A 19,104-nucleotide genomic window follows, 5' to 3' on the forward strand; every position below is an offset into this window, starting at 1 on the left:
AAATAGATCCAGATTACAGTCCTGCTGGAGTGGCAGATGCTGCTCCGGGTGATTCGGTAGAGGAGGGTCCGGTGGCGATGGCGCGAAAGTCCACTCCTCCGGCCAAGGCGAAGAAAAGCTGCAGCTCCACGAGGTCCGGGCCGCGGCTCCACCAGGTTCCCCTCCCCCGTCCCACACCCACCCCCTGCAGTTCCGGAGGGCTGGGAGGCTCCCACCTTTCCCATCGTTAACCCATGATTACCCACTGACAAAAGCACCTGCCCCTGGAGTTAACACGGAATGAAAAACAAAAAAAAAATTCTTCCAGCCGGTTTCAACAGATGAAAATAGAATTACACATTTTTGGTTACATATTGTAACCCAAGACACCTTATCATTTTGGGGGTGCATTAAGTGAAATACTTCCCTGCAGCATTTCCCTTCCTTCTGGGGGTTACTATATAGAATTTTAGTGGAGTCTAAAAAGCCCTAATTCTCCCTTCCATATCAAATTCTGAGTGGTTCAACTTTTGGCAGGAGTATTTCTTTCATATAATACTGAAGTGACTTAAATTTTTCAGAATCTTAAGCTTAGTTTATTCAAAACTTGCTTAAAAAGTAAAACTCGTAGTAGTGCAGGAATTAACACTAAATTGCTGTATCTTAGGTTCCTTTCTCCCACACCAAGTAGAGGTTAAATTTGTACAGAATAGAGGTTCTTAAAAAGCAAAGAAACGTAGTTGTCAGATCTGAACCTTGTAACACAGAAAACTTGGAACAGTGTGTTTGCAGAAGTCTCATAAGACTTTTTTTGCTCAAATGAAAGGGTACAGGCCTTGCAACCAGTTCCTTGTGATGATGATAGTAGTAATAATAATAAAAAATGCTGTTTCTGCTTGGCCGGTAGGGAGTAGTGAAAGTAATTGGTGGTGTGATTTCTTGTCAGGCTGATAAGAACCATAGTAACAAATTTAATAACATAAAACTGTTTCATTTTGGGTATTAAATAATTATTTAAAGCAAATTCTCATGAGTTTGAATTCATAAAATTCTGTTCCAAAATAGCTTCTCTGGGATCACCAAAGGAGGGATCAAAAAATAAAAGAAACAGCAGGATTTTCTGTAGATAACTTTTTCTATATTCAAAGAGCATTTCATGTATGTTAAAGTGTCGCTTAGATGTGGTGTTGGGTGACATGGTTTAGGGGTGAACTTGTAGTGTAGGGTCAATGGTTGGACTCGATGATCCCAAGGGTCTTTTCCAACCTGAATTGTTCTATGATTCTATGTTTCCCAGGTAAGAAAAAACTGTGAAAAAACTGGAGAAGTCAATGTCCAGCGAAGGGGTGACTCAGCTGTTGCAGTCTGGCTTTTCAAACTGATCACAAGAGTGTAATAGCTTCATTCTGTTTGTCTCCCTCAGAAGAAGAGGGCAGTAAATGGAGAGAGTAGGCAGTCTGCTGAAATGTAACTCCTCTGCACTCTTTGTCCATGTGTTTCAAGCCCTGGGTTGCTGCGAGATAAATAATTGGCTAAACTGAAAGCTTTTGGGGGAGGTTGTGGGGTTTTTGTCATGGGTTTTCTGTAGTGCTTCTGTCGCTTTTGGTATTTTTTAATACAAAGCTTCAGCTATTTTAGAGGATGGGAGGGAGGCAGTCTTCTTGAGCAGAGCCTTGTGTTTCTAGAAGGAATATAATGTTATGAGGTGTTTTGCTAGAAAAGCTAAACTTCCTGATTTCTTGAGCGTCCATTCTTAACTGCTTTCCAGTCCCATGACATTTAAGTTTCTTTTGGAGTTTCTTTGAACTGTCTCAGGTCTTGGCACTGGATTAGAGCCTAAGCAGATTCTGTTACCTGTGGTACAGTTTGTCCTGCTAGGAAAGAAGACTGTGCAGTCTAGCTGTACAGGAGGTGACACAGAGGAGTGAGGAAATAAGTTGGAGGATTCTGACAAGATGGGAGGCTAGGTGAGAAATGGGGAGCCTGATAGCATGGGGATATTTGGGAGTTGAATTCATAGGAAGAGGCTGGAATAGATACTTAAGGAGCTTAAGAATTACTGGGGCTGAGAGAAGGGCAAGTAGATCTGATGATGGCCTGCAGTGGAACAATCTAAATTAGCTGGGAGCGGGGAATAAACCATTTATTCCTTCTTCCCTGGTTTTCCAAGGCCTTCAAGATCATTTTTCTCTCTTTGTCCTTTCTAAGACATTTGAGACATCTTTGGTGTAAAATATAGCATGATACAGAGGCTCAAGGAAATGACCCTGTGCTGGAAGCAGTAGCCCTGCTGTAAGGAGTGTGTCTGCTTGTCTTTGTGCTAAAGTGTGAAGAAAGAAGTTAGTGCTACGAAAAAGCTTGCACTCCTTCCACATCTTCAGTATCTTGAAAAAGGCTGAAAGGACTGTTACATACACGGGAAAACACAACCCAAATATCTTACCTCTTCCTTCCTATCCTAAGGTCTAAGAAGGAAATAATTAAAGATATTAATCATTGGTATTCAGTACTTACTGACTTGAGTTTATTCTTAGAGGCTGGAACTTGGATTATGTAACTTCTGTAGTACAGGTCATCTCTGAATAGTTTTGAGTGCAAGAAGTCAGTGAGAGATGGATCAGTTAAGTGTTATGGGTAGAGTATTTAACAAGTTGTTAATTTGATATTTGAAGTGTCTTCTATTTGGAAGAAAAAGAGACAACTTTTCAATAGGTAGAAGCTGCAGGATTGTCAGATCCTTTAGGGAGAAGTGAGGTATATTTACATGAAGTGATCCCTGGGAAACTGATGTACTTTCATCTAGCTCAGTGACCTCAAAAACCTTAATCGGCTTAGATCTTCAGCTCGTATTTCGCTTAAAGACAGCTTCAGCGAATATTGTTCAGGGGTGGAAGGAAATCAGAATACTCCTCTTATAAAATACATGGAATCTTTTTTATTTGTTTTTGTAATAGAAAAAGTAAAGACAAAGCAGGAGGATAAAGCACTACTGTCTTTGAGACACTTTCATCTTATTTTTGACTGATTCACTGTCACTTGGTGACACTCTACTCTCTTGAGGATCTTGTACTATATCTTGTCACTCCCATTTAAGAAAACGTTGCTGAAACCATTTTAAATCATCATAAATACCAGTTTGCTCCTGTGAAACTAAGTTTTTGATTTTTACCTCCAACTACTTTGTATTGACTTTATCATAAGGAGAGAAAACGTATTTTAATATTATTGTGTTCAGTCTCTAGATTTGACATGAATTTTAGTGCCTAGATATTAGTTTGTAGCTTTTAGCTTTTGTTTCTTTATTGGCAAGTGCTGGGGAAACAAATTATTTAGTTACTGACTGTGTTTAGAGATTTGGCGAAAGGGAAAGCGTTGTACAGTATTGAGGTCAGCTACAATAACTGTGAAATCGGATGTGGGATTTGGAGCTCTGTAATGCCAGCTCAGATTCATACTACATCTGTATCTCAAATATTCACATTTTTCTCCTTTTGAAAGCAAGTAGAGTACTATCAGATAATGGTTGGAAAAACGCTGTTTGAAAATCCAGGTGGTTGTACATTTGGCCATAAAAGATGAAGAACACTGTAATGAAATGTGATCAAGAGAGGTCTGTATGTGCTCTGTTCCATTATTCCGATATGCAATGAGGTCTTTCTCTTCTGTGCTTTTTTAAACACAGACTTCTGACTTGAACAAAGAGGTATAACATTTGAAATCCAAATAACTTGGTTTCTACCAGTAAAAAAAAACTAAATGCTTTTGTAAAGACATAGTAGTTCCAGTAAGTTAAAAATTACTACTGTTTTAAACATAAGCACATGCATTAATTTTCTGTAGGATAGGATGCCGACTGTGAACAAAAACCAGAGAGGATAAAGTTGAAATAGGAAGGATGTCTGGAAGTAATTGTAATCTCATTTAAAATATATTTCTTTAAGGGTGGTAAAGGTATTTTTTCTTTACAGGGCTCTTCCTCGTAACTATTAGTGTTTGCATGTGTGGCCGATTCAGAATCTGTTGCATTTTATGCAAGCTAAAATTAGTATTATTAATTATCACTCTGAAAGTTTTGAAATGTGGCTGTAGAAAGAAACTGCATGCTGATGGATCTACTGCTATACAGCTGATGCTCTGTATGTATAAGTATATATAATATAATATAATGCTCTGTAAGGTGGATTGTGTTGCTTGCTGTGTGTTCTGTAAGTCGTGACTTGAGTTTCATCTCCTGCTACTGCATCCCCAGGCACTTATCTTGCCTGGACTTCAGGTATTGCCTTACTGTAGCAATGGATCCTGCAAGAAGAGTCCTCGTGGATTATGTGTAAAACTTCTGCCAGCTGAATTTCTTTGCTCTTACACCTAAAATTTACTACCTGTAGATAGAAAATACCTATATACACACCCCTGGATTTACTCTGAAAAGGATTGGAAGTACTAAAATAACAACGTGGCGTGGATGACCTAGGCAGTGGCTGTGAGCTGCCGGCATCCCTGTGTGCTCCACGGGCAGTAGCTGTCTGGGGGAGCTGTGGCTGAGAATACCGTACACCTGGAACGGAGAGAGGCTTATCTTGGACATCTAGGTCAAGTTCAATATCCTCTCTCCCTCTCCCTTCTCTCTCTCACTCTCGTAGCACTTCTTATTACTGGATTAGAGATTACGTGGCGTTTTCCCCCCACTCTTGTATTTATGTACTGCAGGACGTAAATCAGATGCCCTGCCAATTGAAGAAGTAGATATATACATATAGATAAAATAAAAACTGTACTCTTGCTCTAGCAAAAGAACACGTAATATAGAGTGTGTCTCTTACAATACCTTCCATTCGTACTTCTCTAAATACTTGATTTTGTGCTTTGCGTTGTTTTAGGTTTTGTTATTTCTGTCAGCCCATTTGGAAAACTTTTACAACTTTTGAAGATTTTTCTGTGTACGTGTTCCCACTGGAGCCTTAACATTTTTTTCTCAGAATTCCTTTTTGCTTGCTAAAATGCTTTTGTACTAAAATGTTTTGTTATCCAACTTTGCTCTGTCAAAAATGTATTGTCTGTAAAGTTTGTTTCACAGCTTTCATGTGTCCTGCTTATCTAATGTAATGAAAATACTGCATGGCTTTTCATTTTGAAAAACTTATTTGTTGGATTTGATATTGAAGGTTTATTCACACTTCAAATTTCCCGTGCTAAGTATTTTTTAATAACCTAATAACCTGAAAGCTTTTCTAGAGTAGCCTGCCTGTAATATGACACTGCCAAAATTGTAGCTTTTAATACTCTTAAACATTTTTTTTATGAATACTGCTTGCTCAAAGCTGCTATACTCTACTCTTAAAATTGGATAAAAATATTCTATTCTTGAAGTATTTGTGGTGGAAAGAGCATGTCAACATTTTTCATAATATTTGTAGCAGTAGGCCATCAGAAAAGGAAAGTTTTCAGTGAAAGACTGATATTTTGAATCAATTAGAATAAAGATGCATGTGGCTGAAATCTAAAATTTTGCTATTCTCATAAACTGCATTTTTTAGCACTTTGGATAAAATAACTTAGAGCAAAACTATAGAACATTTCTTTGAGTGATTAGGAAATAATCTGCCCAGGCAGAATTTTGCTAAAATGCAAACTGATCTGAAGCACATTTTGAGAAGCACTTTCTTCCACAATGCGTTTGTTGCTGTTAGTTTTTTGGTGGAATTATTTGTTTTTATGTTGGTGTCTATTACTGCTTGAATATGTTTTGCTTTGTGTTATCCCGACATCTTATGAAGAGAAGTCGCTATTTTCATAGTGGCAGAACTGAGGTTAAGTAGTTTTAAATTGGGCTATATCGGGATAATTTTTAATTGCATCTGTAATCAGGCATCAACATGGGAGCCTGTAAATGAAATCAAACTTTTCTTGTTACACACTGTAACTTAATTAAGACTTAAATAATGGTTAAAGCAAATTTTGCTGTATTTGCTACTATCCTTACACAATTGTGAGAGGATGCTAAGCTTCCTGTTCCAGAACAGCATAAATCATTTTGTAAAGGGCATGTAGCTAGCTGAGGTAAAAAATGCACTTCTATTTGCATTATCTAACTGCATTTACACTGAGCTACATCGTGCTTCAGGACAAAAAAGCTTCTAAAAAGTCATCTTTGAACTTTAATTCAGAGTTCTTGGAGGGAATTGAATAACTTAAATATTTTCTGTTGTGTGCTGCCTTTCCCCAAGTTCTTGAAATAGTTCTGTGTATATTAAATTCATTTGTATTACATTTGTAGGGATGCTTCGTTTGGGAACTGCACATACAATCTTACCATCTTGGACTGTTTACAGGGAATAAATAAGGTAATAACATTTTTCCTTGGCAAAACAGATTTAAATTGACATTTAAAACATGAGGGAAAATACTGTTAAAATATGCCAGAAAATCTGATTTCAATGAGGAGTATGTTGTCATGAAGCCTAAGTTACTGAGGACTGTGTTTGAGTAGTGACAGTGGAACAAGGTTACAATTTTATCTGGTGCCCGAGGTGGCCTTTGGCAGCTTTCCGAACTTCACCATGTGGATCGGAACTTGCAGACGTTCCCAGCCTGGCTGGAGGCAGTTCTTGACAGTGCAAGGCCGTGCACTATGTCTGCTGAGAGATAGTTCATAAATGTTGGTAAAGGGAAATAACTTAGGTTGGTAAAATCAAGTGAGGCAGACACAGAGGTATACTGTGATTTAATCTGAGCAGTTTTTGCACGTACTTGCATGAACTTTACCCCAAAACACTTGGGTTCAGTGTTTGACACTAATCTTCATTGAATTGTTTAAAAAGAATGAAAAATAATCTATCTTACGAGCATTTTGACATGTCACTTTCAACAGTCCTGGTTCTGAGGACTATTAAGATGCAGTACTGATTTTCAAAAAAAAAGGTTGTGTCATATTTTAATTGGCAACCTTGTGATTAAATTTTGTTATTTCCTAGTCATTTTGATGAAGGGAGAGCGCTATATAAACAGTTCTGTACAGACATTTTATAGATGATTTGTAATTCTTAAAAGTATGACAAACCAAGTGTTTCTTAAAATTTGAAAAAAGAGAGATCAAGCTTAATATTTTTAGTTCTGTGGAGGTGGGAAAGGAGCTGTCAGCTAACAGCAAGACTCTAATTTGTGTGGCATTGTACAGATTCTGAAGCTCTGTGAAGCAGTCAGTGCAATCACTGTAATTTATCTGCAACAAACATGTCAAAAGACCTTGAGAATCAGATTTTCCTCCTTTGTTCCCGTAAAATTTATTATTGAATTTTGTCCCGTTCACCTACAGAGGTAAAATACTTAGAGAAGAAATTGTATGCCTTAATCTAACATAAAATCTTCATCTACTTGAGTAAATTTGGTGTTTATGTGCACATATATCACATACACGTAGTTCAGAGGGTGTACAAATTCTAAAGGGCAGCCAACCATGCTTAAATGAAATATATTTTTCAAAATCAGCTGTTCAGACGAAGCTCTCTGTATCTTAGGTTTCATCATGGTCCAAATGAGCCTACACTATCTATAATGAAGTTGTTGTTTTGTCTAAAAATTGTGTTCTGTATGTAGTAAATAATTGCAGACCGATTTTTGGTTTCTAAATCATAGGTCTGCAGTGTGTTTATCACACCTTAATCCCAGAATGTTGTGTAATATCTATAGTTCTCAGAATTCAGTAAAAATATATACTGCAGTACTGTCTTCCACCTATGCCTTGGAAGAAATTTGGGCTATGAATTTCATATTCATAGAATTTTAATATGCTATTGTACACAAATATTAAGTACAAAATTGGCATGATTAATTATAGTACAGTAAATAAATACAAAACTTGACTTCTTTCAATCCTGTAATAAAAAAAAACAAACAAAAACACAAAGCTGATATTTTTTCCAGCCTTATGCTAAATGCAATCTGATGTAGTCTAGTGAACTTTTTTCTATCGGCGGAATATGTATTAAAAGCAAATAATAATACATGAGTTTTACATAGTGTTCTGCATATGCTATTTTGTCTGGGTATTATGGTGATATAATTGGAATATCATATTAAGTGCAGAAAACCAATAAAATCCTAATGTCCTGTATTATGTCCAAATGCATGAAAATGTGTTCAGCATAGAAATCATTGAGTGAATATATGACAAAAAGGGAATTGCTTTTTAATTTGTCGTCTGCCTTACAGAAAAAAGTCATACATAGTGGGGTGAGGAGAATCAGTTTTACGATTTAAGTGATATGCAACAATATTATGTCCCATTGTAATGTCTTTGAAGGGGAAATAATGAGTCTGACATGCTTTAGTGACATTGTTGGAATTGTTGTTGTCTGTGTTGTTAATCTGTGCAAAATGTATGTTGTCTTAATGCAGAGGCTTCAATAAGCAAAAAGCACAAACATCTAGTGATTTAGTTTTGATTCTCAAAAAGACTATTATAAAACGAGATTATATATCGTATTTCAACGAAAACTGACACCTCGTTGCCTTTTAGGCTTTGCAGCATGGATTTTTTGACTTTAAGACATTTGATGTGGATGAATATGAACACTATGAGGTTTGTACATTTAAAAATGAGTTGAGTGTGTTTGGTTTATTTGAAATAAGTTAGAATATAGAGTATCCCACAAGTTAAAACATAGTGGAAACACATTTTAATCCAAGTAAAACCCAATGTTCATATGTAAGGTATGTATGTCCAGACCTGTGTGCTGTAGGTGAAGAACATGCAGGACGAATGTCCCTGTGGTCTGAGGGCATCACCACCGTCTGCTCTCGTAGCCTTCCTGGGCTGTGGGGCCGCTTTCGTGCTTTGCCAGCTTCCCCCAGACACAATCCAAGGTCTTTCAGCTGACCCACACAATCTGTTCTTTCTTTCAGTACTTGTTGAGCTGCTTCTTGAGATGCTGTTAGTCCTAAATATATGACAGATTTTTATAGACACATATTAAGCACACTTTGAGCTTTTTTAGCGAGGATGCATTATATGGGGATTATAATAATGAAAATACAGGAAAACGTTTCCCTAACCGAGTCCCACAAAGCTAACAGATGTCGTTCATTGTTCTGCCAGCCTTCTTAGAACTTAAGAATAGTTACTCTGGATGACTCTAGATGCTTCTAGGGCTTGGTAACTTAGACACCTAGTCACAGCTTTTCCAGCTATATTGCTGCAGAGAACCTTTAAATATGCCTGTGTGGCACCTGTGAGCTGGGCTGTGTACAGAGGAGCAGGCACAGCAGGTGTGCATACCTGTGCTCCTGAACACTTGCGTGATCTTTGTCTGCCTTTTCCCACACTTAAGGGAGGGGAAGGGGTTTTTATTGAAGACAGTGACAACCATTGGACTTTGCCTTTGGTCCCTGAAGTTCCTGCAGTTGCATTGGTAAAGGAGAAAGACAGGTATATAAACTAGAGGTGTATTGAGCATTTGAATACATACTAAACTCTCTTTTTAGAGTTGTGTTGCTTCATTGTAGCCAGTATTCTTCCCCCCAGCCCATCTGTTGCAATTTTCAGTGAACATGGAAATAATGAGAATAGATTTGCTTAGTCTGAAAATGTCCATTTTGAAATTTATTTTAAGTTGAATATTCCCAATATAAGAAAAGTTCTAGATGTGATTGCTTTTCTTTAACCTTTGTAACATTTGAGAAATAACTCTTGTTTTACGAACAAAAGGATATGGGTGACTTGGTACCCATCTGAAATGCAGCTACAGGGAATGCTTCATGAATGTTCGAGAAAGGGTATAGACAGGAAAGGAGTAAACAGTGGAGAAACTTAGCTTACAACACATGTCTTTGCAGTAGGTGTTGGCTGGGATAGCCGTGGTGTAACATACAGCTATTCACACAACTTGAAAGCATTTCTAGCAGGATCTCTGTGTACTGTAATGTTCCACATGATTAGTTTGAGAAAGCGTTACAGTAATTGACTAAAGCTATCCCATTATCTTGTTTAATGCTTAACATTATCTTAGTTTGTGGAAAGCGTGTATGTGTGAATGATATTGAAAACATGCTGCCTGCTCCCTGAGTCTAAGGAGCAAGAACTTGGAAGCATCCTTATTTTTTTTTGTCCCATTTTTGGTATGTCTTTATTATTTTATGCATCATGGTCAGCTTTGTATGTTTAGATGTGTCCTGTGCTATATTTCTAAAACTAAGTGTTCCAGGTTTTTGCTATGTTAGGTCTTCATGTGTGTAGTTATGTTGGGAAAAGTTGCATAAGACTTAAAGGGAGCAGGCTAAAGGAAATTCTATTTCATGTTTATAGTCCTTGAATCTCATTGTATTATCAAGGCAGTTAATTCCCCTTTTGTACTAGATGTAAAATGCTCATGTACTCTCTTTTAATAATGTTTTTTGCATGCAACGTTGAGTGCACATGTATACATATGTCTAATTCTAATTGGTTAAAATTCAAATTATTCACAAGGACCCATTTACCTGTAAAGAACTACTTCACAAATAAAACTGGTGATATAAATATACATATACTTTTACTGAACAGGACTTCTTTCTTGAAGGGCATAGAGGTGCTACAATGCTGAGATTGCAGCCCATGCTACAGGTCGGGGGGGGCGAGGGCCCTGACTTGGCTGTAAGATCAGTTCACAGGTCCTTACGCAACCTTGTGAACTTACAGGGGTTTGCACTGTGGGAGGATGTTTGGAGCAAGCCTAATGGGCTTAGCTAAGCAAACAGGCGGTGAATTGATTCCAGTAATGTCCATTATCAGAACCTTTCACTCATTATGATGTTTTGATGAGCTGAGAGCTAAAAACACCAGCTTAATAATGCAGTGGAACTGAATGCCGTGTCCTTAAAAGTCATGCTGAGAATAACTGCATCGCCAAATGAGGAATGAGCACTCTTCAATTAAAAAAAAAAAAAAGGCAGTTTTGAACTTAGTTATGTATTTCCAAGAAAGCTTCTAATTTTGGCACAGACAGAATTTGCAGAACCTTTTCAAGGTTTTCATTTGAAGGTGAGCAACAAATGTAAAATGCCACAGTTTGAAAGTTTTTTTTAATTTAGTCTATTTATTTGTTTTATACTTTGTTTCTATGATTACTGCCTTGTCAGGGCTTATGCCAATATGGAAATTTCAATTTGTACAGGGAAAGGATAATTGTTTTTGAAGGCTAATTGGTTTTTAATTTGTCCTCTGTGAATTGTGGTTTTTAGCCAATGCCTCACAGGGAAGCATTTTTCCATACTTGACTAAAACACACAAGGATGTTTGATGGTCTTGTTAAAAGTAGGTGTCTTTAAAACACAGAACCCTTCAAGGGAGAAAAATCTTAGATGCAAGGTCTTTCTGCTTTTTTGGAAGACTTTTTTTTTGTGTTTCATTTTATTAAGAAATTTCTGAGAAGCAGCTTATGGTGAGTTAGTTTATACCATATAGGTAAGCTGTCTAATTACATTTGAAGTGTTTTGTGTTAATGCAGCAAGAACATAGTAAAAAGTAAAATAAAATCTTGTGTAATTTTTTAATGTTGTATGTACAGATATTAAAATGCTTTTCTTTCTTTTCTGAAATTTTTATAGCGAGTGGAAAATGGTGATTTCAACTGGATTGTTCCAGGAAAATTTTTAGCGTTTAGTGGACCACACCCAAAAAGCAAACTTGAAAATGGTATGGTGTAAATTTTAATGCTGTTCTATGATCTTATTCTTCCCAGCATATTAGTCACAGCACATGAGCAGAAGATAATAGAAGTTTATAGATTAATTTTCATCTTCACAAGTAATCATACAGTGAATATTTTATATCCGATCATAGAGCTTAATTCCAGAGGTTTTGGGGTTCTTCTTTGCTAGAGGAATTCCTATTCTTCTAACAGTTGGTGACTTTCATTCCGAGACAAAGTGCCTTAAAAATTCAAGCCCGTTTTCTCCTGGAACTGACACCTGATACGATAAGTATGCAGAGTTAAGGTGAGTTGCATAAAGCAAAGGAGACCGTATTAAGAGTTCTGTAACAAAAGCCAGGAAAGACTTTAAAAAGAAGCTTGCATTGACCACTGAAGATTCTTGGGATAATGGGAAGAACTTGTGTGATTGTAATGGAATAAAAAAAGAGAAACTTGACCAACAGAGGGAAAGTAGAGATTTGGTCCAGCTGAAATGAAAATCAGTCATTTAAAAACTACAGTCAGATATTTTTTTCTGAATTTTACCTTATTCTTTGTGCCATGTCATTTTGTTTATGTGAGCATGTTTTCTGAATATCCCCAGTTTTTGTTGCTTTGGGTTTTGGGGGGAGATTTTTCTACTTCTGTGCTCTCATGTTTCTTTTATTTCTAGAATGCTGCTAATTGTGTAGTGTCTACTGAACAAAATCCAGGGAGAAAATATTTAGGTTGGTTTGGGTTTCTTCCCAAGTCACTGTTACAGTCTCTTCTTAATTTTTTCTTTCAAAAATTGTTTAAATAGGTCCATGGAATTTGGAAAACCTGTGTTTTATTTTTAATGTGTGTAACTCAAAATTACTAAATTAAGGCTAATGCTTAAAATCCAGTTAGGAGGCTATAAATAAGCCTCACACAGGTGAATGTAAGTACACATTACCAAGCTGCATTTTCCTCGTTATCATAGACTGGCCTAGGCTGGAAGGGACCTTGGAGATCATTTAATCCAACCTCCCTGTCATGGGCAGGGACGCCTCTCAGCTAGATCAGGCAACACATGGGGACCGAACGGGGATCGAACTTGTGACCTTGACATTATCAGCACCGCACTGTTGTGACTCTTAATTGCATTTACTAATGTCTATGTGACTTGGCAAAATGACCTGTGTTTTGTGACAAAGCTTTTTGGACTTTATTTGAACAGGAATAAAAATTCTGGAGATAAACCAGTGAATTGGTTCAGTAACTGATTTTTGTGGCAGCTATGTTGTTTCTGTCTTTTGTTTATAAGACTTTATTCTCCATTAATAATTAAGTCCTACATTCTCTAGGCACGTGATCATGTGCACACACTCCCTCACCCCCTCTTCAACAGAGAACATCTGTTTGGTGAAAGTGTCCCAGGCAGTGGTGGTGTGGTTGGTTTTTGACCTCCATTCCTGCCACTCCGTCTTCATCTGGAGGAGCCTTTTGTTTCTCAACTAAGGCACTAAAGTTTTTTAACTTTGGAGCAGGGAAAGAATGCTTCTGGTGCTGTGGTTTATCCTTTGACTGTTCCTCTTGTCCATAGTACAGATCACCAATCTGTTTTCCTCATCAGCGTGGTGTTTGCTCTTAAAGCATGTTCCCATTCTCTGAGTATAGATAGAAAGCTGTTCTGAAATGCTGAATTTATATATGTGCCTAGCTTTATGTATGAACCCTGACTTTTGGACAAGAGTGGACTAAAAAGGAGACAGCAGTGTTTCATGTATATTATGTGCTCTTTTTTTCTGATCCTTTCTTTAATTATAGTGGTCTTTATGAGCGTTTCGTGGACATTTTTTATACCACTTAACATGTTCTGAATAAAATACCAAAGCATTTTCAGTATTAGCATGTTCAAAAAGATTTTGATGGCAATTTTCATTAGTAGGACTTTGAAATTTATCTATGATTCTAAGTGATTTTTTTTTTATAGGTTATCCTCTTCATGCACCTGAAGCCTACTTTCCTTATTTCAAGAAACATAATGTCACATCAATCATAAGACTAAATAAAAAAATTTATGAGGCAAAACGCTTTACTGATGCTGGTTTTGAGCATTATGACCTGTTCTTCATAGATGGAAGCACGCCGAGTGACAGTATAGTTCACAGGTTCCTGAACATCTGTGAAAACGCTGATGGTGCTATTGCTGTACATTGTAAAGGTATGTGCACTCACTTATTACTGAATGAAGTTCAAAATAAGTATAAATCCACAGAGTTTATTCTAGAAATAAAACATCTTAAAAAACCACTTTTTGATTATGGAAGTAATGTTGCTTTATGATACTTGAGTAAATATATGACAAGTATTTGTTATTTTCATGTGCATATTAAGTTCTTGCACCCTACACTACTAGTTAAAGTGACTGACAATCTATTGTTCATTGTTTTGTTTTTTCTTAATATCATTTGAAGGCATGAGTTTTAGTTGTTGGAGATTTCTGTTTTGCATTATGCTTTCACAGCGTTATGGTAATTGGCTAAGAAATGCCGAAAAAAACCCCGAAAGGTTTTCTTTGTGCTTTTGAACTGTTCTGTGTTTTTCTGTGGAGCATGACTTCCACATTTCAAGTTAGAGTTATTGTGATGCCAGCATTTCAAACCCGCTTATTTCAGCAAATCGGCTAGAAAACAGGCAAAACATGCCTAATCAGAAATGATGAACAAAGGCTTTGAAGGGTTTGTCTTGGTGTATGTTTAGAGTTGTGTAAGGATATTGTGGAGACTGATATCCTTCTGACTGGAAACAAGAATAGTGCTATTCATAATCCTTCCATGAACAATAAACTTGCGTACCAAAGACAAATAAGCTTATTTGCTAACAAGTTGTTACTGCGACTAGAACTCAGAAATTCTGGCAATAAAAAGGTGGACATCTGCTAATCGACTAAATGGAGACCACAAACTCTTGATTAGCAGTACACTGTTATTTTCCAGACTTAAGTGCTGAAGTAAAACAGTACACTTTTCTAGTGACTTAGATACCTGCTTGCTGAACTGAAGGATTTTTGGTCTTTCATCTGACTGTTATTAATAATAATCTCTTTTTTTTTTCCCTCTTCTTTCTAAAGAAGCCTATACTAAGTTAAATCAATGGTTAACTCAGAGTTAGTATTTTGTCTGTAGCTTTCTTGTATTCTTATTGCAGAAGTATTCCAAGCACAGCTCCCACATGGGAAATTGTCCCAGAAGTTATAGAATGGTTTAATGCAAGGTGTTGCTATGGAAAGTTTGTACATTACTGGGAACTTAAAGAACTGAAGTCTTAGTGATATATGCAGTTTGTAGATGTTATGTGAAATTTTCAGAGACCGTTTTCTTACTCAGATGTACATTTAGTGTAGTACAGCTCTTAGTTATTTATTTGCATGTTGAATTCCTTTTGCATTTCAAAAAGAAACAAGCAGAGAAAAACCATCACAAATGCACGCAAATGAAAAGGGAAAACCCAAGCCCCAAACTCTCTAACAATACTTCCCCTTTTAAAATGATTCTTCAGAGCTAGTCTTCCAAAATACAGTTGAGGAGTATCTCTATTTCTGAACTTGAACCTTCTTCCATTTACCTGAATCATCTTAACTTTCAAAAAAGACATAGCAAGTTCTAGTTATTGGTTTCATGTAAAGAACTTGTAGTCGTGTATAGAATTGTCAGCAAGGCTGTCTGGCTGCTTAGTTTCCATTCAGATAATTGTTGATGCATAAACAATGACTGGCCACCGTGAGACTGAATTGCAGATATGGTGTTTACAGGAAAATAAGGTTTAAATGGGGAGAGACCCTTTGCTAGTAGATAAGACACACGGCTAGAAAGTGATTAGTTCTTACTGTATAGGTAGAGATATGTCTGATAGTAAGAGCTACTTTTTTAGTCTCTTTCCTGAAAACCAATATTAGTTTGTGATTTGAGGGGCAATGGGTTAAATTATTTTAAGCTATTGATATATAAAATTATATGCTGGTCAACTTTCATTGCTGTTCATACAGATAGCAGTGAACAGATTTATAGGTTGATTTCATAGCAGAACCGATTCAAGAAGGAAAGGCAACTGGCTGAGAAGCTACATGCTGCTATCTGTTCTGATGTGTACGTGTATTTGCATATATTTAAACCTTGATGTGTAAAGTGTGTGTGTGTTGACATCTCAAAAGTACTTTGATTATGTTTTTTACTGGTTTTATAAATAATAAATTTGTATCCAGCTTGGTCACAGCTTTTTTAAAAAATATAATCCTTTTTAAAAAAAAAAAGTTTCAAAATAGAATTGTACTAGTACCAGGAGTGCTCATTGTTGCAGGCGTTCTTATAAACACTGTTAACTTTTTATAAGTATGATATATTTCTTCTTGTATCTATAGCTTTGAAATCCAAGTATGTGATAAATGGGATACTGACTCAGAAATTCTTTCTTCAAATATTAAGCTGGTGAATAACATTGCAAGGAAGTCTCCTCATATCTCATACTTTAATCTGATAATTAAGAAACGCTTGTGACTTCTTATGTGAATGTTGGTATTTGTGTTTCCGTAGCTGGCCTGGGGAGAACAGGAACACTGATTGCCTGCTACATAATGAAACACTATAAGTTCACACATGCTGAAGCCATTGCTTGGATAAGAATATGTCGACCAGGCTCTATTATAGGACCCCAACAACACTTCTTGGAAGAGTATGTATATACCTTCTTTGCTTCTAAGAATCAGCTGCTCCTTCTACATCCTTATCCATCTTGCACTGCTTCTAGGATTTACTTTCTGTCTACTGATGCCCTGTATTCTGCCTGTTGCAATATATTTAAGGTTAGTTAATTTGAGACTGAAATAAAGCTTAGTAGGAATCTTCTCTGGAATGTCATGCTTTTTGTCACCTTAAGAGGCAGAGGGTTGCAAGACTCTGCATGCTTGTGTTCTGGAGGATTTAGGGGTTGGACAAATGTGTTGAAAGTGTTGAAGTCCAGATGTAGACAAAATCATCAATAAGGATTTATTAAAATATTGACTTAGGATACACTTTCTATACTTTATATATAGCCTATTATGGCATTATTATTCATAGCTAAGAGCTGTAGAATTGTTCAGTAAGAGTTTTCTGTTGTCCTAATGACAATAGATACCTGTTGTAACAAATGGACAAAATTCAAGTAACATTACCAATAATGTCAAAATGGGATTGAGAAAGAAGGAGCCAACATCAGTTGCATTATTGTAGTATAAAATATCTTGCCCTCAGGGCTGCAAGGTTGCAGGTAACAAAAAGGTAAAATCTTTCAAATTTGATCTCCTGATATTCATCCTGAGGTTCTTTGAGGTTTAATAAGGGAGGTTTGAGTAGTACTCTAGTGAAGACTCTGCCACCCACGTATGTACCAAATCAGTTTGGTACTGTGTGTGCAATTAATCTTCAAGGATTTCAAGGCTACTTGAGTTTGGTGGAATATGTGGTGCTCCCTCTGCCCCTGCTACCCCTTCTCTTCTTTCCCCTGATGTTTTCTTGGGACAAAATGAAATCTTTCTGGAAGTGCTTACCTTTCCCATTTATTATTGAGCAGATCTAGGCAATTAGCTCAGACTGCCTGGTTCTTAAGCTTTGTCATAATATTTGTAATATTTTGTTTTCAAGCAAAGAAGAGCTTTCAGTGAAACAATATACCAATTTAATTCTTTTTTTGTTTGTTTATGTTTTGGTTTTTGTTCAGTATAGGAATTTTGCTACAATGATAGTTAATAAATAGGGTCTTCTCAGATGGCACTAGCAAACTTCTGTATCGAGAAGTAATGCAGTCTCGTCAACAAAAGCCTGCTTAGCCCATGCATATTGTAGCAATAAATTAATATATTTAGGGCTTTGTAAAATGAAGCTTTATTACTTGTAATATGTCTGTGATGACTACAGTCTTGCTTGGTGATTTTGGGGATGGGGAGTAATTGATGGTTTTAAACAAGGAAAATTTTGATTTTTTTTTTTTTATATATAGACATTAGATTTTTTTTTTCAAAATGAAGATGTACAGAAGATTCAGATGTTGGCAATCTGTAAGGGTAGCATGTTTTCATATTGGTTTTTTATGTGTATGCAAATTTGTTGATATGAATTGATTTGGTTTTGTATCCTAAAGGAAGCAAGCAATGTTATGGCTGGAGGGAGATGTCATCCAATCAAAACAGAAACAACGAGTAGTTGATGGAAACATTAACAGAGTTCTTTGTGGTTTGAGTGACATTTCACTCAGTGATAGCTTGAATGAAGTACAAGACTTGGATCAATACAGGGAGGTAAGTGTTCATAGCAGAAATTTCAAACAAGCAGAGAAGGAGCTGATCTTTTTAATAACTAGTTATAGATAACTTTTAGATTTATTTTTTTTTTCTTAGGCTTGTATTAGTACTAGGCTGCTTTTTTACAGCTGAACTTTTTTTATAGGTCAAAATTAGAACAAATCTCCACTTCAAAAAAAGCTTAAGTTGTATAACATGTAGCCTTCTTGCTTTGTGTTACCTGTACTTCTCTGCTACTTAAGATACTCTCTCTACTTAATATTTGGGTTTTACAAAAAGTCTATTCTGAGATCAGTTAGAAATTATAAATAGGCATTTAAACAGTGTTGGCATACACTTTTAGAGTTTCTTAGAGTTTATAGTATTTTTTTAAAGCTAGAAGAAGACAAAACTCTGAAATCTCTTCATTCTATATTCCTTATTAAGTTCTTATAGGGAAATCTTTTCAGAACTGTTTTTCTACGGGTCATGAGAACTTTTTTCTTTTAAAAACATTAGTAATTTAGGAAAGTTGATTTTTAGCTCCTTTTGCAGGACACAACTTTACCTAAATTTCTTCCTCAGCTTGTGCATATCACAAAATTGTGCATTACTGCTTCCCTTCCACTCGTTACAGAATCACAAAATGTTCAGGGTTGGAAGGGACCTCTAGAGATCATCTAGTCCAACCCCCCTGCCAGAGCAGGATCCCCTAGAGCAGGGCACACAGGAATGTGTCCAGGTGGGTTTTGAATGTCTCCAAAGAAGGAGACTTCACAACCTCCCTGGGCAGCCTGTGCCAGTGCTCTGGGATTGAGGAAGGAGTTACTGAGTATGGAGGTGGAGTTTACATTCTGTAAAAATGGACTTCTTTGAAAGAAGCAAATAAGTAATGCTGTTAGACTCAAGCATCCTGAACTGACTTTGAGCTCGGATTCTGTGTAAAGCTTCTGTGAACGTGTATTTCTAGAGAGTTCCGTGTATGCATGTCATGGCTTGACCCTGCCGGGCAGGCAGGTACCCACACAGCTGCTCTCTCACTCCCCCTTCTCCACTAGGCAGGAGTAGAATATATTTTAAAGGGCTCGAGGTTTGAGATAAGGACAGGCAGATCACTTTAATTTACCGTCCTGGGCAAAACAGACTTCGTTTTGGGGAAATTAATTACATTTATTAAGA

At 36.6% G+C, this 19,104-nt stretch overlaps 1 protein-coding gene across 1 annotated transcript in view; it reads left to right on the top strand.

Moving 5' to 3' along the window:
• Positions 1-17,943, top strand: part of CDC14A (cell division cycle 14A) — a gene marked incomplete at its 3' end in the record, with an annotated part of 42,627 nt that extends 24,684 nt beyond the window's left edge. The window contains exons 5-10 of the mRNA XM_009877668.1: positions 6,254-6,320; positions 8,495-8,557; positions 11,560-11,647; positions 13,603-13,833; positions 16,202-16,340; positions 17,787-17,943. Of these exons, the coding sequence (XP_009875970.1) occupies positions 6,254-6,320; positions 8,495-8,557; positions 11,560-11,647; positions 13,603-13,833; positions 16,202-16,340; positions 17,787-17,943 (745 nt within the window). The remainder of the gene's footprint in view (positions 1-6,253; positions 6,321-8,494; positions 8,558-11,559; positions 11,648-13,602; positions 13,834-16,201; positions 16,341-17,786) is intronic.
• Positions 17,944-19,104: the final 1,161 nt, after the last annotated feature.

This window comes from Apaloderma vittatum, unplaced genomic scaffold (assembly GCF_000703405.1).
Source record: "Apaloderma vittatum isolate BGI_N311 unplaced genomic scaffold, ASM70340v1 scaffold15701, whole genome shotgun sequence".
In the NCBI taxonomy this organism is placed as follows: Eukaryota; Metazoa; Chordata; class Aves; order Trogoniformes; family Trogonidae; genus Apaloderma; species Apaloderma vittatum.